Source organism: Heloderma suspectum, chromosome 5 (genome assembly GCF_057233095.1).
Source record: "Heloderma suspectum isolate Gila_16-S chromosome 5, 16-S_ref, whole genome shotgun sequence".
NCBI lineage: Eukaryota > Metazoa > Chordata > Lepidosauria > Squamata > Helodermatidae > Heloderma > Heloderma suspectum.
The window spans coordinates 117,380,426-117,407,844 of NC_139462.1; the positions used below are offsets into that span (position 1 = coordinate 117,380,426).

The 27,419-nt window shown below is 43.3% G+C and overlaps 1 protein-coding gene across 6 annotated transcripts in view; it reads right to left on the bottom strand.

Annotated features, from left to right (window-relative positions):
- CC2D2A (coiled-coil and C2 domain containing 2A) overlaps positions 1 to 27,419 on the bottom strand; it is a 116,704-nt gene that overhangs the window by 55,524 nt on the left and 33,761 nt on the right. For 5 of the 6 annotated variants that reach the window (XM_084857089.1, XM_084857091.1, XM_084857092.1 and 2 more), the window contains exons 11-17: positions 26,715 to 26,821; positions 17,969 to 18,109; positions 15,195 to 15,351; positions 11,652 to 11,893; positions 6,515 to 6,692; positions 5,567 to 5,723; positions 2,626 to 2,773 (exon numbers count right to left, since the gene is read on the bottom strand). In XM_084857089.1, the coding sequence (XP_084713215.1) occupies positions 2,626 to 2,773; positions 5,567 to 5,723; positions 6,515 to 6,692; positions 11,652 to 11,893; positions 15,195 to 15,351; positions 17,969 to 18,109; positions 26,715 to 26,821 (1,130 nt within the window). The remainder of the gene's footprint in view (positions 1 to 2,625; positions 2,774 to 5,566; positions 5,724 to 6,514; positions 6,693 to 11,651; positions 11,894 to 15,194; positions 15,352 to 17,968; positions 18,110 to 26,714; positions 26,822 to 27,419) is intronic. The other variant, XM_084857090.1, reaches the window with a different exon arrangement.

Sequence of the window (27,419 nt, forward strand, 5' to 3'; positions counted from 1 at the left end):
CATGTTTGACAGATGATGCAGTATGCTTTGCATCATGAGCTGTTCCTTTCCTTCTCCATACTTTTCTCTTCCCATCATTCTGGTACAAGTTAATCTTGGTTTCATCAGTCCAAAGTATCTTATTCCCGAACTGGACAGGCTTTTTTAGGTGTTTGCTGGCAAAGGCTCATCTGGCCTGTCTGTTCTTGAGCGTTCCCAGTGGTTTGCACCTTGTTGTGAAGCCTCTGTATTTACATTCATAAAGCCGTCTCTTGACTGTAGATGTTGACAATGACATGCCTACCTCCGCAAGAGCGTTCTTGACCTGGCTAGATGTTGTGAAAGGGTTCCTCTTCACCATGAGCAGAATTCTGCGGTCACCCACTTTAATTGTCTTCCGTGGTCTTCCAGGCCTTTTGCTGTTGCTGAGCTTGTCAGTTAATTCCTTCTTTTTCAGGATGTTCCAAACTGTTGTGTTGGCCACTCCCAATGTTTTTGCTATCTCTCTGATGGGCTTATTTTGTTTCCTCAGCCTAATGATGGCCTCCTTCACTCGCATGGACACCTCTTTGGACCTCATGTTGGGAGTTCCAGTGAACAGCTACCAAATGCAAATGTAACACTCAGAACCACCTCTAGGCCTTTTATCTACTTGATTGGCCATGGGGTACCCAGGAAACAGGCCACACCTGGCCATGCAGCTGCTTGTCAGCCATTCCTTCCATTACTTATGAACCACCAACGATGGGGGGGGGGTGCATGCCACTGGCTGTTCTTCCTGAATGGTTAGTGCCCCACTTTTGTCAGCCTCCTTGAATTACAGCTGAAAGTCCTGACTTTGCTCCCATCTGGGTGTGTTTCCTTTCAACTTCAATGTGGTGGTGTACAGAGACCAACTGCCAAAACAGTTAACCTCGTTCCAAAGTTTCTAGCCCTGACTGTATATACAAGACATGCTCTCAGTTTATACACGGCACCAGCTGGACCTGTTAGGCTTTGTTATTGCCCCACATGAAGTGAGTGTACAACCTTGGGTAGCAGCGAATAATCTCATGAGACTTGGGGAGTTCTGGAAAGTGAAGCACTGGCCTCCAGTTACCCTGCCCTCTTCTTTTCCTCTCTCCAGAATGCCTCTGGGCCCAAAGGCATGGAAAGGAAAGGAAAGGAAAGGAAAGGAAAGGAAAGGAAAGGAAAGGAAAGGAAAGGAAAGGAAAGGAAAGGAAGATAGCAGGGCAGCTGGAGCTTAGCCAGCCAAAATGGTATTTGAAAGTGGGGGAAGAAAAAGGGACTTCACTGCTGTCTGATAAACCCAGGGAGCTGGGGAGAAGGGCAGTGGGGAGCCATCCGGGGTGTTCTGAGGGTAGTGGATGCATATTTTGCCTCTGCATATTTGTGTCCCTGTGTTTACATGTGGCCTGTGTTTACTTTACTGAGCACCACTAATTTCTGTGAAATGGGCATTTTGTTGTGCTTTGTGGGAGCAAATATGTGGTTTGGCATTTGGGGCTCAGATCCAGTCTCTGCCTTGCATTCAAGTTTCTTGGGCAAGTTACTTGTACTTTGTGACTATGTAGACTCCCACAGCAGAGTTTTGCGACTAGGCCATTTTGTGGTGGTGCCCACAACAGTTCCTCAAATTTCCAAATGTTGCCACAGGCCCCAAAAGGTTTGAGAGTTTTGTTATAGACCTGGTCAAACTGTCAGCCACTACTAATTTAACTGAAGAATCAATACATTGCTAATAAGCCTCTCAGCCTGACTGCACATAACATTCATAGGTGAAAAATAGCAATGTGTAAGCAAGGTTTTGATGGATGAGAATTCTGAAGTCTCCCCAGAGAGACAGGCAGAGAAAACTGAAGGGGACTGTAGGCAAACACACAGAAGCAGGAGCTGTTGGTTATTTTTTTCAGTCTGTGATTGTATATCTCTGCATATCTTATTTCTCCTTTAATGGCTGAGAGTGGATAAGTGATTATCCGCTAAAAAGATATAAACAGAGATAACTGCTTCCTCCTGTGTTAGCCTACAATCCCCTCCAGTTTTCTCTGTCTCTCTCAGTAGTCAGAGCCAGGCTTACACATAGCTACTTTTTATATGATGCATGTAACACGTACCCAGACTTTTAGAGTTCCTAGGAACACAGTACAAAAGCCACAGTACAGTACACTGTGGAATGCAACAAGAACCAAAATGTCTGATGATCTAAATGGAACTCTTATTTGGACACAGTTAAAATGACAGAGATAAATGGGTAAATCTAATGGTTTGTTTTCTGGATGTCAAGAATATCAACAAAATAGGCTGTGGAGAAGCAACCAATCCCATAGGGGTTGGTCTTAAGGCATGTGATACAGGAAACTTGCTGAAGCTATGGTTTGAATCTGGTCAGTGCCTGGATGAAGACTATCTAGCAACCCCATGTATTCTCCTTCAGCTCCCTGGAGGAAAAGTGGAATAAAAATACAATAAACAAATAAAGAATAAAATAATGCCCTTTACAGGCACTGACAGCAGATGTGTTTCTAGCTCTTTATGCTGTCCACCTAATAATAATAATACAGTAAAACTGCTCGTCATTAGAATGGTTTATCTAAGCATTGAAAGACACTAAAGATTTATCAGATGCTTGCTGAAGTTCATTACCTTGTGATTCCAGCATTCTTCTGTGATACTGGAGGAATCAAGGGTATCCCATTTTCTCCAACTGCCCAGGAAACACTGCAAGACACTTTGCCAGATGTCATTAAAATCATTTTATTATTACCATCAGCTTCAAGTGAAAATGGTACACCTACAATAAGAGACCAAACACATTGTCCCTGTTTAGACTGAATAAACAAACCATGTTTTGTTGTTTGTTATATGCATGAGCCAGGCAAATGCCTCAGGTGTATGTGCTGTCCCCTTTCTTTTGTACACGAGACAAGAAGATTATTTAAAGTTCCCATTCTTGGTTAGCAGCAAATCACAATTGATTGCTATTCCTGAACTCAGTAAGTGGTGGTTTGTTCAGTTTGTTATCAAACCAGGATCACCCTATCTTGTGGCAGTAACAAGAACCATGGTTTGTTGTTACATCTGAATTGGGCCCTTATACAGAATTAAATGATAATTCTGTTATGTGTCTGGACTGGGAAGGCCAGATTCTAAGGAGGAGGAGAAAACTCCAATTTTTATTCATTAATTTTTTACCCCACCATTTGTCACCAAAAGGGTCCTTAAAGGGACCGACAAATTACATACGTAATAAGATTAACATAAAACCATATCAATAATGCAAAGAAATAAAACCAGTCCAGCAGATGTAGGCATAATGTTTGAACTGGCAGAGAAAAACACATCAGAATCACATCCAATGAAATTGAACAGTGGAAAATTCAGAAGTGACAAAGGAAGTCCCTTTTCACAATGCATAATTAACTTACAGGATTTGCTGCCGCAAGATAGGATGAAGGCCACTAGTTTAGAGGGCTCTAAAGGGGGATTACATAAATTCAGGGAGATCTAATAATGGCTATTAGTCCTGGTTAATATATGGAACCTTCATGTTCAAAGAGAGTATGGCACGAATTCTAGTTGCTGGGGAGCAATAGCGGGAGAGCCTTGCCTGTGCGCTTCCCAAAGGAATCACATTGGTCACTGTGGGATACCAGATCTTGGGAAGTCCATTCTCAAGTCTATTGCATTAATAGAAAAATGTGAGCAAACCTGGATTTCAACAGGTAGGTTTCCGTTTCAAGTCTCAGTAATACAGAAGGTGTACCATTCTGAGCTCCTACTGCCATTTTCTAGATTCTTTAAGTTACCCCAGATTTTGGTGTCATAAAGAATGGCACTGGATACTATACTGCTGCCAGAATTAGACTCTAGGTTTTTCAAAATGGACTATGTGCTCTCCAAAATTTTGGCCACCCTGAACAGATTGGGAAGTCAAACCCTAGGAAGCTAGCCAATCAAAATCCCTATTTCATATGTAATAAATGAAGAACAATGTAAAGTGAAGCTGCCTTATAAGTGTTTATAATTATACAGAAACAATAATAAAAGATCTGGAATACATTTGGAACATATATGGGATATGTTCCTATGTTTGGAATATGCTCTTATTATTTTAATCTTGTGAAAAATCAAAATAATTGATTGTGAAAGCGTTTATAGAACATGCAACTTTGGCTGACTTATGCCAACAATTGGAAAATAATACTTTTAATACTCCAGCAAAGACATTAAGGCATTATATAAGCAGCTGCACGTGTCAATTAGAGAGTTAGAGTAGTGGATAGCATATTGGATGTGGAATAGGGAAACTTGGATTCAAATCCCCATTCAGCCATGACGTTTACTGAATAATTTGGTGCTTGTCACCATCTCTTATCGTACCTACCTTACAGAACTTTTGTCATTTCATTTCTTATATTTCTATACCATCCCATAGCCGAAGCTCTCTGGGTAGTTCACAAAAATTAAAAAAAAACATTAAAATACATTATGGTATAAACCATTCATGTAATGGCATAGAACAAATAGTACACACAACAACAACAACAACAACAAATATCTAAAACAATTTAAAACCATCAGGAAAAAAACTTTTTTCCTCCTTTTGTGAGGAAAAAATGGGGCCAAACCACCATGCATACCACCCTGGTGTCATGTCCCCCTGGAAGACTCCTCAGAGGAAGAGCTGGGGGATGAGAAACCACCCACCACCAGCAATGTCCAAGCTTTGCCAGTAGACCAGGAGAAGCTGGTTCCTCAAAGGTGACTATCATGAGGTCATCACCTGTAGAGGTGAGACTGTCTCAGGAGTGGAGGCAGAGAAACCCCCACGACCCCTGGAGAGGCACTGCCTGGAAAGACAAACTCAGAAGGTGTGCTAGACTGAGCCAGAGGCCTCCTTGTGAGAAAAGGCCTACTTGCATACAGGAGGCTTGCTCACAAGGAGGTCCTTTTCAGCTGCAGTCACTAACAGCTCACAGCTGAAGCTTGGGTATTTCTCTGACAGCCTCTGCATAAAAACAGCAGTGTAAGGCTGAGAGAGTTGCTGGAATTAATATCAACCAGACATTCCCAAAACCAGCTTTCCTTGTCCTCAGACTGCTTTCTTGACTGATTCCTAGCATGAGTACTTCCAGACTGGTTCTCCTCCTGCCTGCCCCATGTCTGCTGTTTTGCTTTGGAACCTTGTTGCCTGTGACCTGGACTGTTGAAACCTTGCCTTTTGCCTGACCCCTGTTTGTGCTGACCATCTTTGAACTCTTGGACCTGCAACTGCTAGGCTCAGACTTGAAAAATGTGACATCTGGGCTCCTTGGAGAAAGGAAGGAATACAAAATCATGATAAATAACAATGTTTTAATAATCATGTTATTTATTTCAACTACATTTGTTGGAATCCAAGGAGGTCAGGGTGGTATACAAAGTGCAATCCCCTTTCCTTATTGAGGAACCCTATTGAGCCAAGAGCCTGAGATTAGCCCATGACTGATTGGGGATTTCAACCTCCCTAATCTATGTTGAACAATATTAGCAAGCCCTAAACCCTCGGGCAAAAATAGTAGTAGTAATGGAACAAACTCTGTACCGCTCCCCACTCCTTCATGGTCCAACAGCACGCGCTGGTCACTGCTGAATTCTATTTCTTCTATTGGAGCTCTCCCAGTCAGAACTGTAGTCTCAGGAATCGGTATAAATACTTCCATTAACAAGTTAGCACTGCCAAGTCCAACTGTTTCATATAGCTGTGGCAAAGAGTAGAACATGGTTGTCACTTCCAGACACTGTGGGGAATTCTGGGACCTTAGAATGAGCACATGTTCATTCAGAACACATGTTCTGCCTTGGAACTTGGTTCTCATAACAGTAAACAAGACTACATATTTCCAGAGATTAAGGGTTGGGGATCATTGTGTTAGCAGAAGGTGAAATTGCTTGCCTGTAGCTGTACTGTGGCTAGCAGGGATGGCTAAATAGCAGAAAGCTCTACAACAGTTGTGAGAAGACAGAGGTAGGGCTTGGCCTCCAGGAAGAAATCCTGGAAAGTGGTGGGCTGGATGGACAACCTCTGGGTGCCAGATTAGGCCCACAAGCCGGAGGGTGCCTTCCCCTGGTGTATGGAATGGAATGGTACTGTAACTGTGAGTGGGAGCACTCTCAAGGGAAGTTAGCAGACACCAATTTGTATTCTTCAAGGGGTCCCACACAGTCACATATATTCCACTAGAAACCTTGGTTGGGAAGAAGGAAACCAAACTGTCACCCAGAGAGAAATAGCATCTAGTGCAAACAACCCATATTAGGGATTTATAAGTACAAAGTAAATGCGAGTGAGAGTGCATGTGCATGCCCATGTGTGTGTGTGCCCCCAGATACTGACATTTCTTCAGTGAGAACTAGGCCTAAATGGCCATTCCTTCTGGATGCACCAGGGACCTGAACAAAGCCAGAATCTCTTCACAACTCTTGATAATGGCTAAGGCATTAGTATTTGTGTATATGTACAGAAGTATTCAAAAGAGAATCCATAACTTACCTGCAGTTTCAAACTCTCTGGCCAATTGAGTATTTGCAAGTTGAAAATCTGCCCAAAATGAATTCTGAAGTCTGAGCTTATTTGCCGGGAGACTGTTCTTGACACTTCTTTGGAATTGAAAAGAACTTTTAAGAACAGAGATCGTTTCTTTACATCTTCACGTCTTGAAATTTCAGCCCTACAAACATGTTGAAAATAATTTTACTTTAAAATGTGTGTATTTGCCTGAAAAATATATATTTAACATCTGGGCTGCACCTGTCCTGCCTCTAAGACCTCTGGATGTTCACATTTGGGTATAAGGATTGAACAGAATGTACAAGCCCGAAATGTAATGCATATAGGCCAAACTACATGAGTGACGATGGGATTTTAGAGATGGGCAGAGGATATCAACTGCAGACTTTGGGATAAAATGCAAACTGGACTTTAGGCACATACACCCTGCTTGCCCATTATGCCCACGTGTGGAGATCCAGAGTTTGTAAGAGGCAGGACAGGTAAGCCTGGTGGGCAGGGTGGTATGATCCATCTTCCCTTATGCCCATTAGGGGAGCAAGGGGAACGTATTATCCTGTTTTGAGTCAGATAGTAAAGAAACAACATAGTAAAAAAACCTCAATATATATTAAAGTTGATAATTTTTCAAATGCTAAAATGTATTCTCATATTATCATCAATGGTTTCTTCAGTTCTGAGACTGGCTCATTAGTTTCTTTTTTAACTTTACTCCTTTGGGACACAATCTGCCCGGAATTTCTCCAGTGCAAGCTCCACTGAAATGAGGGGAGCTGCACCTGCTTTCGAGCAGGAAAACTGTCTGGTGGTTTGTGCCTGGTATTTAATAATTATGCCAAGTTCAAAATATACACAATGCTACAAATGGAAATGGAAGAAACACTAATATCACAAGTGAAATCCAAGCAAGTCACTTTTATTATATTTAGTCAAACTCTTACAAAAAGGCACCTAGCTCATCTAATAATGGAGGGGAAGATTATTAAATACAAAACACGGCAAAATATCAGAGCAACAGTTAACCTACACAATTATCTGCCACCTCATTAAAAATGTTTGTCCCAAATCTTTTTGCTGCCACCAAAAAAAAAGGGTCTACTCTATATGTGGTATATAAATCTCTGTCAATAATTTAAGTTGTAGATCAGTCTATATATTAGGACAAAGCCTGGAATAAAAAGGCCCTTTTCAGCCTATATAACAAAAGCTCAGTTGCATATATGCACAGCACTGTCTACTTGGCCAGTGCCTCAAATATAGCATTGATGGGTGATAGAAATTGGATAGTAACTACCTTTCATCCAGATATGCAGAGGACAAAAGCTGACCGGGGGAGGGGCAGGTGGAACAAAGTTAAATCGGGGTGGGCAACTTCAGGCAGTCTGGGGGCTAATTCTCCCTGCCCCCCCCCTTGACAGGTGCAGTCCTGTCACTGTTGTTCAATCGTTGAAAAGGCAACTAAACACACAACCATTGCAGTTTGTCACTACAAAGGCTTAGAGTGGATAAATTTAGCTTGTTTTCAAACCATGACTTAAAAAAAACTTTTAAAAACCTTTTTAACAGGGGGCAAGGGGGGCTGCATGTGGCCCGTGGGTTTCCTTCTTCCCACCCATGTTAAATATTGGGGTCTACTGTGGTCCCATTTTTTTTTTGTAAGCCATACTGTTTTAAAAGTCTGAAGAATTAATCAAATCCACATCTGCATTAGCATCCTGCGTACATATGGGATCATGAATTTTGGGCCCCTGCAAAACTAGCTCTCTGTTGAGGAAAGAGAAAACGTCAGCCGGTTTCACCCTGTATCGCTGTGCCTGGCTCACTCTTTCAAGATGTTCTAAAAACATATCTCTTAGGCAGACAGTGTTCTGCCATCTCATACGTTCTCATCCAGAACAGAAAAATAGACTTGGCAGGTTTCTGGCAACAATGAACAGAAACCTAGTCTTTGCTCTACGAAGTACCGCTGGAGTCCCAGGCAATGTGACAAACTTCTTAGGCATGTATTTCGGAGAATCATCAAGTCGGCAAAATCCCCACACCCCAGTTTTCTGAGCCATATAATATTTTGTCAGTTTTTCCAGAAGGGACTTGGAAGGCTAGTCCTACCAAATAACCAACTCTATGCGATTCCACCTCCCTGCCAGCCCTGCTCCCGAACATTTAAACTATGTTAATTGAAAGCAATTGCATTTAATGAGATGGAACAAAAAGTTTGAACAATTTCTCTATATGATCATAACGTAAACAGAATCTTATGGCATTACAGTTTAACATAAAGGCTGATGGAGCACATAATTAAGAACACACACAAGATCACACTCACTAGCATATTCTATTATTAAAGTTCCAAAGTAGAACTGAGACCATGTTCCTCCATCATAATGTACAACACAAAGCTAAACTCGGGGACCAGGATTCAGCCTGTTCTGGATGGAGTCATGCCCTGCCTGAAAGATCAGGTTCATAACTTGGAACTGTATGCTGACTCTGGACCTTCAGGTGGCGGCAGTGGCAAGCAGTACATCTGCGCAACTACGTCTAGTGTGCCAGCTGTGGCTCAGTCTGATCTGGTAACAGGTATTCAAGCCGTGGCTCCATCATGACTACTGCAATGTGCTCTATGTGCTTTGAAGAGCATCTGGAAGCTTCAATTGGTGCAAAATGTGGAAGCTAAGCTGTTAACCAGTGCATAGTATTATGATCACATCACTCCAATACTGAAAGATCTGCATTGTTTGCCAATTGTTTTCTGGGCTCAATTTAAGGTGTCGGTTTTAACCTTTAAAGCTCTAAACGGCTTAGGGCCCAGCTATCTGAGGAACCTCCTATCTTCATATGAACTGGTTACTAAGATCAGCAGGAGAGGCCCTTTTGAAAACACCCTTGCTTTCGGAGGCCCACTTGTCGGGCATGTAGGAAAGAGCATTCTCCTCTGTTCCTCCCAAAGTCAGTAACACACTTCCCTGAGTTACGACTGGTCCCAACTCTCTCTGCACCGAGGAAGGGGGTCAAGACACATCTTTTTAATTTGGCTTTTTTAATTGTTATGGTTTTTAAGGTTGTTTTAATGTTTTCCTTTGTTTTTATTTGTTTCTGGGTTTTGTCTTTAAAATTTTTGTAAACTGCATTGGCTGGTTCCAGAAAGGCAGTGTAGGAATGAATAAAAAATATATAACGGAGGGACTATTTCACAGGCAGTGTGAGTGCAATCAAGAAACAACTGTTCAGTCATGCACAGATTGTTAGACTTGGATTTGGGAGACCCAAGTTCCAAACTAGATCAATTAAAGCAGGCTGCATTGGCTCTTTCAGGTATCGGACCAAACCATGGTTTGCAGTAATCGTAGTTCAGAACCCAAACCATGGTTTGAGCTTCCAAATGTACTGGCAGACCATGGTTTAAAGTTGCTTGTCTGCTTTCACTTTCTATTTGCTCAGCACTCCTTTATATGGCCATAGGGGCCTCTGGAAGTAGAACAACAGCCACAGCCCGTCCATTCAAACATCATGCCATACCAGCTTCCTTTACCATGGTATGGTTGATGTCCAAACTGAGTTACTCCCCCATGTCACATTCCTACCTCTAAAATGTGCAAAGGCAACTCACCTTACTGGGCAGTCTCAAAGAATAAATGAGATAGACAGGGGAGTGACTCAGTTTGGTCATCAATCAAACCATCATAAAGAAAGCTGGTCTGGCATGATGTCTGAGCTGACAAACTGTGACTGTGGCCATTGTTCTAATGGAGATTTTTTTTCTAACCCCCCAGTGGGGGAGGGGGCAATTCTGGATGAAAACAGGAAGGAGAAAAGCTTAAAAAACCTCCCGGAACACCATAGTACCTATCCGAATTGGGGCCACATGCACTGACACTAAAGTAAATAATCCAATCACACATTGCTCTCCTATGCTTGATTTGAAGTCCATTTAGTTTGGCTCTCAGTGAAATTACTGGAGTTTAAAACTTCCAGGACCACAATGGGCACTGGAAAATTTATGTTCACATTAATTTGCTCTGTCTTAAGACTTTCAAAATGATTTTTATGAATGTAAAAAACCAATATTGATTGATCTGATTGCATAACAAGCAGACAAGACAGAATATTTTTAGGAAACTGCCTTATATAAAGTCAGTTCAATGCTCCACCTAGCTCAGTATTCTCTACGCTGATTGGCAGTGGTTTTTCAGGATTTCAGGCATGAGCCTGTCCTAACTTTAGCTAACCAGAGACTGAACATGGGACTTGTTGCCAGCAAAGCACATACTCTACCACCGAGCTAGGCACCATCCATGAAGAACTTTAAAACATCATATAATTTTTTTGTTTTGCTTTTACAATTAATAACGTGTAAGACCTATGTGTCAAAGAGGTCTCTTCCTCATCCTCTATGTCCTGCAGCCAGTGCTGTATCCAGACAGCACTTTTTGTATCTCACACATGTTTAAAGTTCCAGGCAACATTATGGAACTTCCTTCTCATGGATACATAAGAAATCCTGGGCTTCTTTCAGAACCACTGTATTTACTTATTACTGTATTTTGTCCAAAGATAGGTTATGCTGACAGAGAGAGAAAGACTCGCTTGCCTGCTGCCAGTGCTTAGTAGCTTGGCAAGGAACTGAACCTGCATTTCTCACACCCAAAGCTAATGCTCTAAACACTGCATCTTACTGAATTTAATGACTTTCTATAGAAGGGAAGTATCAGTAGGGTCTTTTAAGGCTAAAGATTCTATTGGGTTCTATATTAACGTTTAAATTTTCACTGCAATCCTATAACATGTCTATTTAGAAGTCAGCCCAAGTGAGTTCAATGGAGCTTACTCCCAGGTTAAGTGGATATAGGATTGCAGCCTTAAAATAGTTTCACTCACCCATAATATGTGAACTTTTAATGAACGACTGAACAACAACAAAATGATTGAATTGTATCTGTTTTGCATTATTTTTATCCTATATACTGCTTTGAGAGGGCTTTGTGCTTAAAGGTGGCCTTAAAAATAATTTAAATAAATAGCCCCCAGGGCAATATGTACTAGTAGTTAAGTAAGTGAACAAAAACATAACATAACATTTTTATGTGAACTTCACAAAAATAGTGCTGTGCAAGCTCACCTAGGACAAAGCTCATTTGGAGTGATGCTCCCTGTTAGGCTCAACTCAGGAATTAAAACTGGCTCTCCTGGTTTCCTTCTGATGTTGCTGGCTCTCTCTCGAACCTGCAGTTCCACCTGCAGCCTGTCAACTACTGGTGGAGGAATGGGTTTCACAGGTTCTTCCGCATACTCGGAGTCTTCTGCTTCTTCTTTATCTTCTGAGTTTTGACTTGCTTTCTTCTTCTTTTTCTTCCTGATTTTCTGTGTATATAAAAATTGGGGGGTTTTACCCTCACCAAAAAATAATAATAAAAACTTGATATATCTTATCAAGGATTAGCTATTTCTGATAACTTGGAAGTTATTAAAGCAGATTAATTAAAACATGCCAAATATCCAAGAAAATGAATTTCTGGTATTTCTAGCACCCACTTGCTTTTGAGTTTAGTGCATACCATATGATAAGAATGTCACACTGTGCTTACTATTATTTCTCAACTGGTCTTCTATGCTGTCATACCATTCATATGCTTATATCATCTCCAGGGCAGCTTAACAAGGTAATGACAATAAAATCGAAAAGGAAACAAAAGTTTACAACAGCAGACAACAGTCAAAGAATAGATAAAGAATAGTTAAGCAAGCAACTGTTAAAGCAATTTCCATCAAGAATTAAAAATCTGGGGAAATGAGGATGGCATTCTACAAGCAGGCCTTCTCCCCGGTTGCCTCCTGGCTCCCTTTAGACAGCAGGAACATGTGCGGAATGCCTCTGAAGAAGACGTGAATGTACGGGTGTCAAGGTTCCCCTTATGACCTGGACCCCTGAGAAACTCCTTAAGGATCTCTTGCCTCCTTAAGAGTCCCACCTTCTTCCTTTTAAACCTCTCTTTCTCAGTAACATGGAGTTTAGGCTATCAACATGGTGCAATTGACACTCTAGACATGGGGTTTAACCACAACAGTTTACTAGCAGATTTAAAGCAAACAAATTACAACTAAAGGTACTTCTATAACAGAGTTGAGTGATACAGAAGGCATTAAAAATAAAAGCTGCAAAACACAAGTTCCTTTACCCTAGCTGTCCTTAGACCTTTCTAGACTGCTTCTTCCTACTGACTCTTCAGCCTTTGCTCTCACTCCAGGCTCTGGCTGTCTCTGCTCTTACTTGCTCTCTTTATATACCCCCTCCATCAAAACCGAAAGTACTGCTTCAAACTTGAAGAAATGAAACTTAAGTGGAGAAATGAAACTGACACTTAACCAGAGAAATGAAACTACTCCTCTCAGGGTTACCTCCTCCCAACAGAAACTCCAGGCCTCCAAGCTTGACCTTTTTTTTCTTTGCCTCTATGGGCCTCAAACCTTCACAATGGGGCAGATGGATGTTGAGCAGAAACTCCTTCAGGTACTCAGTTCTCAAGCTATATAATCCTCAGTGAAGACAAGATTTATTAAGCTTTTTCTTGGATATTGTAAAGGAGGACATCACAGGGATCATGTCCCACATTGGCCAACACAAAGGACATATCAGTGTAAAACAGAGGGGCAGTGGCAATGTAAAGCAAGCAAACAGGTGGGTATGGAGACAATATTCAAACTTTAGCAGTGCTCTGGATGATGAGCTATGGTACAGAAGTGTGGTAAGAGGGCTCGTCACTATTTTTTGCAGTCCATCATCCAAGCTGTCACCACAGGCAAACATGGGGCAGGATCAATACTAGTTATCTAAGTCCTGTCTTATGTCTTCCTTGCCAAATGGCAGTTCCTACCTGAGTTACATTGTGGCAGGAAGGGAGGAGACCATGAAGGCCTAGGGAAGCTGGAAAGGCAGAGAAAACTGCCATTCAAGGTGGGGGGTATTTGCTTCTTTCCTGAACTTGCTCACCTAGCAATCTACAAGCCCCTCAACATGAAGCACAGTGTGACTAGCATTTTGCTAGCACCTATATAACATTGAAAAATTGGAGATTATAATGAAATCCTGAGTTGGGTGGTTCTTCCCATCAGAATCTGGAGGCAGGGCTATTTCAACTTCTTTACTCTACCAGTAGAAGAAGACTACCAGTTCTTGTCTTGATACAGGCAAAGAACTGTATGCTTACTGGCAAGCCTCACTTCCTGATCTTTTTTTCAGCCAACTCATTTCCCTTTTATCTCCAACCCTCGTCCCCATCGTAATTTCTCCCTTGTCTGCGCAATCAATTGGCATGAGGGAGGAGATGTGGTAGGGAAAGGGATCCCACCAATGAAAGGAACCCCGTCTTCACACTGGACCAGCATCACCAGGCATGATTAGAGATGTAAAATTTCCAGAAATTTTGAAGCCATGGGGGGTAAAAATGTTTTTCCTCTTGTTTTTCGAAAGAAAACCTCTGAAATCTTTGGGAAAATTGAAAAGTAAGCAATACGTATATTTTTATACTCTTTACAGAACAAAAGTCACTTTGTTGCTTTAGGACATCCTTCCCCAACCTGCTTTCTAGATATTTTGGACTTCAGCTCCTATCAGCCTCAGGCAGGATGGCCACTGGTCAGGAATGCTGGGCATTGTAGTCCAAGACATCTGTAGGGCACCAGGATGAGGAAGGCCGCTTTAGGAATGTAAAGCAGCCTCTATGTTCCTAAAGTTATATTACATATAACTTAGTTTGCTCATAAAATTATCATTATATTTGAAAACTTTAAAAAGTGAACTCAGTAAATTTGTAGTTATTGTCTGAATAAACTATACTTGTAAAATTCAATATACCAAACATGATTGATTTTATGAGCAAACCAAGTTACATGTAACGTATTTTAGGTTCCCATTTTATGTCTGACCAGAAGGAACTTCAGCAAGTACTCCCTGAAACATCTATATCATCCAAGAAGCCAGAAGAAGCAGGAAGAATTGGAGGCAGAGGAAGACAAGTCCAGAAACACAGGACTCTATAGAACAAAACACAAATTGTAAAGAATGTACATTTTCTTCCATATTACAATATGGTGACTCTGTTCACATGCTGGGAAACAGAGCACGACATGGAGAGTCCCAAAATGTTTATCAGTAAAAGATATACTGAATCAATAATTTTAACAAGAAATGGAAGAAATGACTATGCTGAGAATCTTACAGAGAAGACTAAAAAACATTTTTCCCCATGGCTTCATTATTTCCAGAAATTTTACATCTCTAGTCTTTCTGTAAAAGTCATCTTACTACATAGTTTTTAGAAAACATTTTGGGGGAATAAAGGCTTGGTAAAGGTAAAGGTGTCCCCAACCAGTCGTGTCCGACTCTAGGGTGCGGTGCTCATCCCCGTTTCTAAGCCGAAGAGCCAGTGCTGTCCGAAGACGCTTCCATGGTCATGTGGCCGGCATGACTGAACACCGATATATAAACACTTTGTTTTAAATTCTAAAAGAAAATATTTCATAATCCAAAGCTGTTCAAATTTCTGAAAAAAACAAAAATGGTCCTTGGGAAAAAAAACAGAAAAAAAATTTTTTTTTCTTAATTTTTCCTTCACATCTCTATGATCAAGAATCACTTTCAAATACACAATGATGTTAAACCAACCTGTGCCTTCTTCCAAGATTTCCATTGCTGAAGTTCAGTTTTATATTCTTCCATTTTCTTTTCATAGTCTTCAATGTTTTCTTCTAACAATTCAGCTATTTCAGCCTGAATTTCTGCCTCATACACCTTCTCATCCAGCCTTTGATCAACTTCTTCCCTTAAAAAAAAATTAATGTATTATTCTTTGTTCATATACTGCACCCCATTTGTGTTTACATTCCTCAATCTGGTTTCTTAAGTTAGCTGAGTTTTACTTCTGAATGATGCCCCAATCCAAGCAAGGTGATCTAAATATGGAAGTGGGTAGATGTGTACCAGGAACTGCAAGCATAGAATTGGATACACATCCAACTGCTTCTCCAAATGGGGAAGTCATTCATCTACACTACATTGCTTTCAATGGGATGTGCATTTGTACAGAACAGTTGCAGGTAAAGTTACTTTCTTTATCACTGGAACCATCACAGTGGCAAATCTGCTTAAACTGGGATGGGAAGAGGAGCAAAAGCTGATAGAGGCAACCAAGAGCACACTTTTGACTTAGTTCTCACTGAAGTGGTAAACCTGAATCTGGGCTGTGCCATTTCAGCCTGCAAGTGAGGACTAATATGGTTTACCGTTCTCCCAGACCCCAAATTTCCAATTAGAAAGATAGATGTCTGGGAGAATTGTTCTAGCCAGATAGGTGAGTGCATCTCTCCTGACCATCTCAACAGCTTTCAATATTATCAATATGGTATCCTTCTGGGCTACCATGAGAGATGGAAGGCACTATTTTGCAGTAGCTTTAGTTGTTCACACTGGGTAGGTCCCAGAACATGCTGCTGGGAAACTACTGCTCTTTCCCATGGGCCTCTGACTTTCAGGATCCCACAAGGTTCTATCACATCTATAAGAAGTCCTTTGGGGGACATAATTGGGATACTTTATTTATTTATAGCATTTTATCTTGCCTTCCAGCCAAAAAGGCTCCCACAAAGCACCTTACAAAGATAAGAAATAAGACAGTCCCTGCCCACAGGCTCACAATCTAAAAAGACATGACCCAAAAGGAAAGGGGATTGGGAGGGAGGGAGGAAAAAACAAATTCAGGAGCCAGATTCTTAGTTACAAAGTTCAGCTGGTCATGGAGTTGGATTTAAACATACCTTGAGTCATGCAACTCTATGACCATGTTTGGAAATAACACTAAACCATAGTTTGTCCTTATGTCATAGAATGACATAAGGATTCTATAAGGGTTGGAAGGGGCCTACAAGGCGATCGAGTCCAATGTGAACAAGCCTCGGGTTCATATGCTCCTTCCTCCTCCTCTAGAGCACCCACAAGGAGTTCAGAAAAAGCTTTAATTGCAGCTTGTCATGTTGTTTGAACCCAGAAAACTATGGTCAATTTTAACTATGGTTTGTTGAAACAAGCCAGCCTCAAACCATAGTTAATGAAGGTGGCTTGTTCCAACTTACCACAGTTTAGGATTTAGATGACACAGCAAGCTACAGTTAATCTAAAAATGGAAGTGGAAGCGTCCACTCTCCTCCTCATAGTTGTGCCAGGGGAGGAGTATGCATGGTCGTCCTAATAACATTAATCCACGGCTTAGTGTTACATCTGAATGCAGCCTATGTCTCTTTTTCATCAGATTCCAGGAAGACATCAGAAGGCATAAATTGGTACCTGGGATAAGTGAAGGGCTGATCAGCTAGCCAGCTGAAATTTAATCAAGACTAGACTGGGGTACTGTTGACTGGGACTGCAACTGATTGAGATTCAGGTGTTCAGGCTATTTTGGATGGGGGTTATACTTCCTTTAAAGGAGCAGGCTCACAGGTTGGGAGTGTTCCTATACCCAGCACTGCTGCTGGAGGTGGCCCTGGAGAGCCTTTGGCAAGCTTAGGTTGATGCACCAACTGTACGCTTTTCCGGCAAGATCTGGCCTCACCACAGTTATGTATGCCTTGGTAAAATGTAGGTTAAAACGACTATAATGTGCTCTTTCTGGGGTAACCGTTGATAAATGCTTGAAAGCTTCAACTGACACAACATGCAGCTGTGAGAGTTCTGACTGGAGCCTCCCCAGGACACATATAACACCAATCCTGTGTCAAGTGCATTAGTTTATCAATTGCTTCTGGATCCAATTCAAGTGCTGGTATTAACCTGAACAGCCTAGGACCGGGACATCTCAAGGACTGCTACCTTCCACATGACCTTGTTCATTTCCTTAGATCATCAGCTCATCCCTGCTCTATCTCACAGCAGGAGCCATCAGAGATTAGGTGGTAGGATACATAGGACAGAGTTTGTTTAGCCATTGTATCCAGGTTCCAGAACTCCTTTGCTCTCCTGGGAGGCCCCCTTGCTCCTGTTCCTTTGATGTGATATAAAAACTTAACTTTTAGAAGGCTTTGGGGTTTGAGGGTTAGCTTAATCTTCTATGTTCTCTCCTGCTGATTTATGCTTAATTTTACTGTTATTTTATTGTACAAGCTATTCTTATGAATATTTTTACTTTTGTTTCTTTTAAAAGAAAAGCAGGATACATCTATTAAAAATATAAAATAAATCTCCCTGACTTTTTAATTTTTTACGTGGAGGGACTTTTAATTTTTTGGTCTGAAGGAACATTCAGTCATGTGAACCCCAATGTGCTGAAATGATACAGCAGGGTACCACCCCAGTGAGAACTAGACCTTAGAGATGAGCTAGTACCAACTCTAACTGTTAAAGCAATACTGCTGTTACATTGAGTGATGGAATTCTTGTCAAAAACATACTTTCTCAGGTAGAGCTTCAGGGGGGTGTTAGTAAATCTCTGAAAGTCACGCAGGGATTTGATTTCTTTCCACACTTTGATAAGGGCCTTAAGCAATGCTCGATCTTTTTCTTGCTCAACATCACGAAGTCTTCTTGTTTGCCTGTTCACATGTATAGATACACCATTAGAGGGAACACCACACTGAATACATATACTGTTAAAACTCAAATGATGTGGTTAGCAGTATTAAATAATGATTACAGTGCTCTAAATCCAAGTGAGCTTTAGGGCCAAACTAACATGATTTTTTTTAAAAAATCTTCAATGCAACCACAGCAGAACAGTGTGGGTGGGTGATTTACCCTTCCCCTGTGATCCATTGTTCCACTAAAAATTGCCCCCTCCAAGCTGCCTTTTCTTCTCACAGGAAAAAAGATATATAGACGTGGTATGTTTTCGCTTTGGGTGTGGAAATTAGCTGGGGGACAGTGATTTTGTTTAGAAAAATGGTTGCGGTGGGGGAGATTTAAACATCCACACTCCCTTGCTGTTGCTCCAATCAAATACCTCCGCAACTACATAAAAGGTGTTCGGAGGAGGGTGGGGATCGAAACCTTTGGAGACGTGTCTCCTGTGTCACATCTACTTTGGCCATAACTTAAGTTCCTGGTTAGTAAAACATTAAAAGAGTTTTGGACAAAGGATTACAACACTGAAGCCAGAGCACAAAGGGAGGAAGTGAGGGAGGAGTCTGTGGTAAACCCAGTTAATAGTCACAGGCAATAATAATCACAGGTAATAATAACAGAATAAAACAATTCAAGATTTAAAATATTATTTATTACATTTTTATCCTACACTTCCTGCTTCAGTGAGCTCAGTCAGCATACATGGTTTATCTCCACAACCACGCTGTGATGTTTAGCTGAGAAGAGAAACTGATCCAAGGTCACTCAGTGGGCATTAGAGTTTACTGGGATTTAGATCTAGGTCTCCCCATTCAAACATTCTAACCACTATACCACACTAGATGCAGTTCAGTGAAGTCTATTCTTAACAGTTAGTTACAAATTAAAATTTATTTCCTAGAGCTGCCCAGCTCAAATAAGGTTCATAATAGACATACATGATTAAGAACACATTAATGGTAGTGGCTGCAATCCAGCCCACAAATATGTGCAAATCCCACCAATTTCAGTGAAACAGTCATACACATGGCTACATGCTGGATGATAGCAGTATGCATTAACCACAATGATAGTGACGCTATGAAGCTTACTAAAGCTATACATGAGTCAGTGTTTTTAAAAATAGAAAGTCAATTGATTCATGCCCGAATATGTAACGATCTGTTTGTGAACAGAGACACAAAAGATTATTCTGGCCACATTAATAATAAAATGAAGCCCTTGAGAACCATACTTTGGCTATGAAGCAATGCAACTGAAGTTGTGCCTATGAGGGGCTCAGAATACTAAGACTTGGATTCATACTTGTACATCCCGCTGCATGCACGCACGCACATACACACACACACACACACACACACACACACAGGACTGCTCCCTGAGGGCTGGGGGAACTTTCAGAACAGCGAGGGATGTGGCACGGGGGCTGGAATGTTCATGAAAGGTGACCCCACCTGATTTCTGCCAATTCCCCCCTCCCTTTTCATTGGTTTTTTAAAAAAACGTAAATAGCAATTTGTGCAAATTTTGGCTGTAAATTGTAGCTGCATTTTGCGCAATTTGCTATTTACATTAACACGCAAGTGCACACTGAAAAACCACAAATTGGCTCAACTCAATGCAGATCGAGTCAGGCCAGCTCATGGGAAAGCGAGCGAAGTCCAGGGGACCAAGCTGATGAAAGCTCAGCAAGCTCCACCTCCCAGATGGATTCCTCCAACATCCCTACCCATATTGCATGCCATTCTGGAAGGTTGCCTCTGGACTGGCAATACAAAAAAACCCCTTTTTGTTGTTGCTGTCAGTTAAACAATGGGGAGCCAGAAACCTGATCTACTGCTAATCATCTAGCAATCTACCAATAGATCCTAACCTGTCCATCCATGATCTACATTTTTCAGTCAAATAACTCTCTATATTACACTGACTTAAAATGTCTTAACCTGTTTTTATGAAGATTCCAGTAAGAAGATTCCCCCTCTCCTTATATCTTGACCCAGTTACTTCACAAGAAATGCAGGTTGCTTACCTGTAACTGTAGTTCTTCAAGTGGTCATCTGTGCTCTGCGCCTGCACATATGGGGCTCTGTGCCTGCACTGAGTCTCATTCAAGAAGCTTCTATAGCTGAGGAACGTTTTGGTGGGAACCCTCCCCCACTGTCCACAGTGCAAGTCCAGGGGGTTCCCGCCCGTTCCCTGAGTTCCTTGAGACTGCCTAAGGAGGCCTCAGACCCGAGGGAAACCAATCACACCTTGGTACTAACAACGAATTCGACACAGACACCAAAGCGGGGATGGTGGGAAGGTTGTGGGAATGCACAGATGACCACTCGAAGAATTACAGTTACAGGTAAGCAACCTGCATTTCTTCTTTATGGTCTCTGTGCATCACACATATGGGGAGATTAACAAGCTCACTTACCAGTGGTGGGTAGGTGTCTTATGCCAAGACTGAAGACAGAACGGCTCACCCAAACGCACAGTCGGAACGTGCTTTGACATCGAGTTTGTAGTGCTTCACAAACGTTGCCAGCTTCGACCACGTTGCTGCCCTACATAAGTCCAACAGCAGTAAGCCTCTGGTAAAAGCTGTAGACATGGCTAGTCCCCGAGAGGAATGCGATGTGAGAAGGGCGTTCCAACCCAGACAAATCTTAGGCGAGACCAATGGTTTGGACGATCCACGAAGCCAGTCTTTGGGAGGAGATAGGAGAGCCCTTCTTGGGGCCCCCATAGCAGACAAAAAGGTGCTGCATGGTACGGCGCTGACAACGGCGCTGTCCTAGATTTGTAAAAAGCCAGAGCCCTCTTGACATCGAGAGCATGGAGCTTTCTCTCCAGGTCAGAAGAAGGATCCAGGAAGAAAGACAGTAATGATATGATTTGGTTGACATGAAAATCAGAGACCACCTTCGGTCTGGTCTCAGGTCACCCCTGTCCTTATGGAAAATCAAGTAAGGATGGTCCACACGTAGCGCACAGGTTTCACTAACATGTCTAGAGGATGTGATGATGGCCAGGAAGGCAACTTTCCATGAGAGCAAGCAAAGTCTGTTGTGACCAACGGTTTGAAGGGCTTTGAGAGAAGGACATGCGGGACAACAGAAAGACTCCACTGAGTAACCAGAGTTCGGACTGAAGGCACCAAGTTCTTTAAACCCTGCAGAAACTGGCAAGTAGTAGGGTGAGTAAAGAGGGGAAAACTTTGAACTGGGCCCCTGTAAGAAGAAAGAGCAGCTAAATAAACTCGTATGGATGAAAGTTTTAAACCTTTTTTAAACAAGCTATGTGAAAGAAGAACATTCTCAACCAACACCTGAACAGTATTGAAAGCATGAAGATTAGCAAACGTTAAAAAAGATGACTACTTCGCAGCATAGGACTGACGCGTAGCCGGCTTCCAAGCAGCATCCAAAATTGCCTGAACTATAAATGGAACTCAAGGAACAGTAGTCATTGCTGAATCGTCCAGGCTGTTAGCTTCAGAGTGTCGAGATCCGGGTGTTGAATCCTGCCTCGGTCCGAAGGGATCAGATCTGGAACCTGCGGAAGACAGAAGTACTGCTGCATTGACAGATGCAGTAGGGTTGGGAACCACGGTTGCCTCAGCCACCAAGGAGCAATTAGAATGCAGTCTGTTTTGTCGTGCGCCATCTTCTGTAGCACCTTGGAGAGGAGGGGGAATGGAGGGAACAGATAAAAAAGTCTTCCTCGCTACTGTATCTGGAACGTATAATTGCCCAGAGATGATCGACCGATCCCTGCTCTTGTGCAAAAGTGGCTGCACACCGCATTCACTGGGGTCGCGAAAAAGTCCATCATGGGGTGACCCCATTTCAAGAATCAAAGATGGGAGTTGCCATCTGCCACTTGTGAGACGACTGGTACACCTGGCTTAGTGTATCTGCCAGGACATTTTCTTATCCAGCACTGTGAAGAGCACTCAAGATGATGTCCCACTGAATTGCCCGCTGGAAAATGTCCAGGGTGAGGCTGACAAGCCTGGAAGAATGCATACCTTCTTGCTTCCAGATGTGCCATAAGACCATCGTATTGTTGGTCAGAATTTGTACGTTATCCTCAAAGGTCAGGCTCAAAAGTTCTCATCGCCTTCCAAGCCGCAAGAAACTCTAGGAATTTTATGTGGCACTCCTTTTCCTTCGCAGACCAGATGCCCTGAATCTGCAATGGGCCATAGTGGGCTCCCCATCTCGAGAGAGATGCGTCTATCATCACCATTAGTGTAGGAGGTGGCTGGACAAAAGGGAGGCCTTGGTCCAGGCTGCACGGCTGCATCCACTAGAGAAGGGATGTCAACAGTTCATCTGGGATCAAGAGATGGCAACGCTGAGCATCTGAGGTGGAATCGAATTTCGGAGCAACCAGCTCTGCAATGGTCCCATCTGAAGTCTCGCCCATCAAACAACCACAACCGTAGCCGCCATGTGTCCCAACAAGACTTGGATTGTGCGAGCGGTGACCCATCAGTGAAAGAAGACAGTCTCTGCAAGAGCAGTCAACTGATCCTGCTGGTTTCAAGGGAGGTAAGCGCGTGCAACCCTCAAATCTAGCAGCGCTCCTATAAACTGAAGACATTGTGTAGGGTTCAGAGTTTATTTCTCCTTGTTGACATACAAGCCCAATGCACCCAGAAGGTTCAGAACAATCCTGATAGAGTGGTAAAGATCCTCTTCGTAGTCCGAGACGAGATCTATCCTTACCTGGACAATTGGCTGCTCGATTCCCTGAAGTCTCAGGTACGCACACACAAATGCCAGGGCATGTACTACCAATGGGAGCAGATGGTCGGGAAGGAAGGGGCGCAGCCGCCGTATCAGATGAAGTTGATACAGCGCTGTCCTGCTCACAGCTGACACCTGAGCCTCCATGGACAGCTGGGAGTCCAAAATGACCCCCAGGCTGCGGACCTGGTCTTTCAAGGGTAGCCGTACCCCATTCAACACCAGGTCAACATCCCCTAGCCTCCTCTTGTCTCCCACCAAAAGTACCTCGGTCTTGTCAGGGTTTCCTCCCCGTCCAGCCACTCACCGTCTCCAGACATTTGGACAGGGATTCTATGGCCAACCTTGGTGAAGATTTGAATGAGAGGTAGAGCTGCGTGTCATCCGCATATTGATGACACTGTACCCCAAACCTCCTGATGATAGCCCCCAGCAGCTTATGTTAAATAGCATCGGGGACAGGATGGAACCCTATGGCACCCCACAAGTAAGTGGCCACGGGTCCGAAACCTCCTCTCCCAGTGCTACCCTCTGGTACCTGCTGGAGAGGAAGGACCGGAACCACCGCAATACGGTGTCTCCAATGCCCAACCCCTCCAGGCAGTCCAGGAGGATACCGTGGTCAACAGTATCAAAAGCCGCTGAGAGGTCGAGGAGAACAAGGAAGGAGCATTCACCCCTATCCAGAGCCCTCCTCATATCATCTACCAAGGCGACCAAGGCCGTTTCTGTCCCATGCCCAAGCCTGAAGCCCGACTGAAATGGGTCTAGATAATCAGTTTCTTCCAAGTGTGCCTTCAACTGCACCACCACCACCTGCTCAATCACCTTGCCCCAAAATGGCAGATTTGAGACTGGGCGAAAGTTGTTCAGAACTTGAGGATCCAAGGAGGGCTTCTTTAAGAGCGGTCTTAGCACTGCCTCCTTGAGGGCTCATGGCATCACTCCCTCCTCAAGGGAGGCATTCACCACTGCCCTGATCCCCTCACCCAGTCTCTCTCTGCAGCCCATAATGAGCCAAGATGGGCAAGGATCAAGTAAGCAGGTGGTCGGCCGTACAGATGAAAGCACCTTGTCCACTTCATCAGGAGGAAGAAGCTGGAACCGTTCCCAGAAAACCGGTTTGCCACAGGCTGCCTCTTGCTCACTAACTGTATCCACAGCGTGCAGAGTAACACACCTAATCTGATCAATTTTATCTGCAAAGTGCCTTGCCAAGGCCTCACAGGCCTTGGCAGGAAACGTGCCAGGATGGACCCAAAGACAGGCTGACTGGGGAGGGAGGGGATGGCAGACAGCAGGAAGTCAAAGTCAACGCTTTGAGGATGAATCAGACCTGCCATGACTTTGATGGAACTTTGAAGAGGGGGCAGACTACTTTTTCTGGTGTTGTGCTGGCTGGTAGTGCTGTTACCGGTCAAAGTGTTGTTTGGTTGTATATGGCTGAGGCCGGAACCACTTGCGGCCCTTGTATTGGTAATGCGCGGGCCCGTTTTACGGGCAGTTGTCTTTGCTTTCTGGACAGAGTCCATTTGCTCATCCATCCTGGCATTAAAGAGCCCTTCCTTGTCAAAGGGCAAGTCTTTTATTTGGGACCAAGGTTCTGGAGTCAAACCCACAGATCTCAGCCAGGCATGCCTCCTGAGAGCGATGGCGCCAACCACTGACTTGGCAGTACAGTCCGCCTCATGACAAGAGCTATTTATCTGTTGCCTCAACAGTCTGACAACCTCCATGTGGAAGACCCTGGCAAGATCCTTTGATCCTCTGGGAGATAAGCACAAAAGGAATCCATCTTTTCCAAAAGGAATAACTGGTATCTGGCCATCATGGCCTGATAATTGACCACACGGAGTCCGAGGGTGGCTGAGGAATACATTCTCTGACCCAAGAGATCCAACCTTCTCCCCTCCTTGTTGACAGGCGATGCATGAAGCTTTTGCACTGTCCCTGTGCCGACTCTATGATAATCGAGTTGGGGCGTGGGTGTAAATACAGAAACTCTGCGCCCTTTTCCTGTACTCGATAAAGGGACTTAAGGCATTTAGACATCGGAGCCATAGAAAATGGAGCCTTCCAGGACTGCTGAACAGTCTGAGGAAGGGTTGGGAAGAAGGGAACCACTACTGGTTTCAATGACTCAGTATGGACTGTTTCGAAAACATGATCCTGTATATGCTCCTCCAGTTGCTGTACTTCGACACCCAAAGAATGGGCCATCCTGCTAATTTGCTCTGCGAACTTGAACATGTCCTCCAAGGGGGACACTCCCTCCTGGGACCACACTATGTCATCCGGAGATGGAATGGATAGTGGTACAGATGAGTAGGAGGAAGAGTCCAATTGGTAATCATCAGCTGAGTCATGCTATGAGGCTGGTCGCAGCGTGGAAGCTGCAGAAGGGATAGGCTGGGCAGGGTGAGCCAGTGTAGGAGCCCCTAACTGGCTCCGCAGCAATGAAGGGGGACAAGGTGGCACAGGTGGAGGCACAAGGAACTAATCCCTCACAGGAGGGTGAGAAACCGTTGCTGATGCCCGTGGAATGCCCCATGTATTCTCGGTCCCGAAAGGTATGCCAACCCTCAAAATGGCAAGGCCTCTGTGGAGGGCAAGACCATTCTGAACTCATCTCCTAGTCATCATGGGGAGATCTAGACCTCTCCCTACAGTGGGATTCGAAACAGTGGACGTCATAGGGAGAACAAAGTAGCCTGGAATGAAAAAGCTGCCCTTGGTCCTGAGGAGAAGACAGGAGACACTGACATGAGGCTTTCTGCCTTACAGGGGACTGATGATTCCCAGATGGAGAAAACTCTCAGTCCTGAGGTGGTGGAGGGGAAAGTTCCAAGATTTCACCTTCAGACACTGTAGACACTTGCTTAGTGAAGGGAGCATTCTGTACCTCCAACAGCACACAAATTGGTGAGTTCAGCAGAGGGGGAGGTGCCAGAATCTTCAGTTTGGAAGCTTTATCAGCCCCCTTCTTTTTCTTCTGCTTTTTAAGGCCATTTGATCCCGACTTTGGAATCTTTGCCTTTTTAGAGATTTTTCTCTCGACTGAGAATGCTAAGGAGCACCCTGGAGTCAGAGGATCTGCCCATTCAACAGACGTCGTCAGCCAAGGGGACATCGACTTCGACGCAGACATAGCCGCCCCTGCTTTGTAGGTTGTAGAAGATCCCGCAGTGTTCCATAGCCAGTAGTGCCCTTCTCCACAGCTCTGCCTTAAGCCTATCCAATCTGTTTTTCTGTGCCTGTTTAGTAAACGATTGGCACAAGGAACAGGCATTGGGTAAATGGCCCTCGCCCAAACAAAAAAGGCACAGAGAATGAGGGTTGGGGGGGGTGAACTTACTCCCACACTTGACATACTTTCAAAAAGGTGCCTTTGCGGCCATAAGCAACACCGCAGCCATGAGAAGCGACAGAACGGACAGCCAACCAAGGATTGTGGGGGGGGGGGGGGATGACAAGACAGGAAGACAACAAGAGTAAAACAAAAAAGCCGTCAGCAGCAGCAAAAAAAAAAAAAAAAAAAAGCTAATTCTCTTTTCTACAACAGAGGAAGCTCCGAACAATATCCACTAGGTGGTCGAAAGAGAACTGAGGGAACGGGCGGGAACCCTCTGGAAAATGCGCAGTGGACAGTGGGGGAGGGTTCCTGCCAAAATGTTCCTCAGCTATAGAAGCTTCCTGAACGAGACTCAGCACAGGCGCAGAGCCCCATATGTGTGAAGAACAGAGACCACAAAGAAAAACTAGTCTTTCAAATGTCAAGCTTTGTAAAGTTTCTATACATACAAAAAAAATACAAAAGAGAGATTCCTCTACTCACCTTATTTCAAGCTTATATTCAGTTATGCTTTGTTGTGCTACTGGGTTAAGAATCCCACTTTCACTAGTATCCAAAATACTGTGGAAGGCATTTCTCAGAGCATGCAGCTTAAAAATAAAGATTTTTTTTAAAAAATCTAATGCAATCAATCTACTGTATTAAACATAACATTTGATTAAGCCAGAGGCTACCATATTATTGTCTCTTTATTAACAACATTTATAAGCCTCCTTTCCAATTAAAAATGCCTATAAAACAGAAAACCATCTCTAAAATAAAACTGAAAATAGCTGAAATGGAAAATGTGGTGTGATCACTGAAAGCAAAGATGACTGTGTACTGAGTTACACGTTCAAAACCATTCTAAAAAGTTAAAAATTCTGAAAGGATCAGTTCAGGATTCAAACACAGCAAGGACCTGCCATTCATCTGAGAGTGTATTTGCCCTTTATTCTGATGTCATAGCGCTTCAAAAATCAGACTATTCCATGTCTTTCATTTTACAGATATAGGATAATACTCCTGTGATTTTCTGCACATTAAAAGAGTTGCACTGACAGCATTCCAACATTCTTGAGTTGCTTCGGGCAAAGAGAGCAGCTAGGAAATATCACAGACACACAAACAGAATTTCAAAGCTCATCACATATGTTGCCTTACAAGGTTGTTCTAGGTTGTTGTTCAGTCGTTAAGTTGTGTCCGACT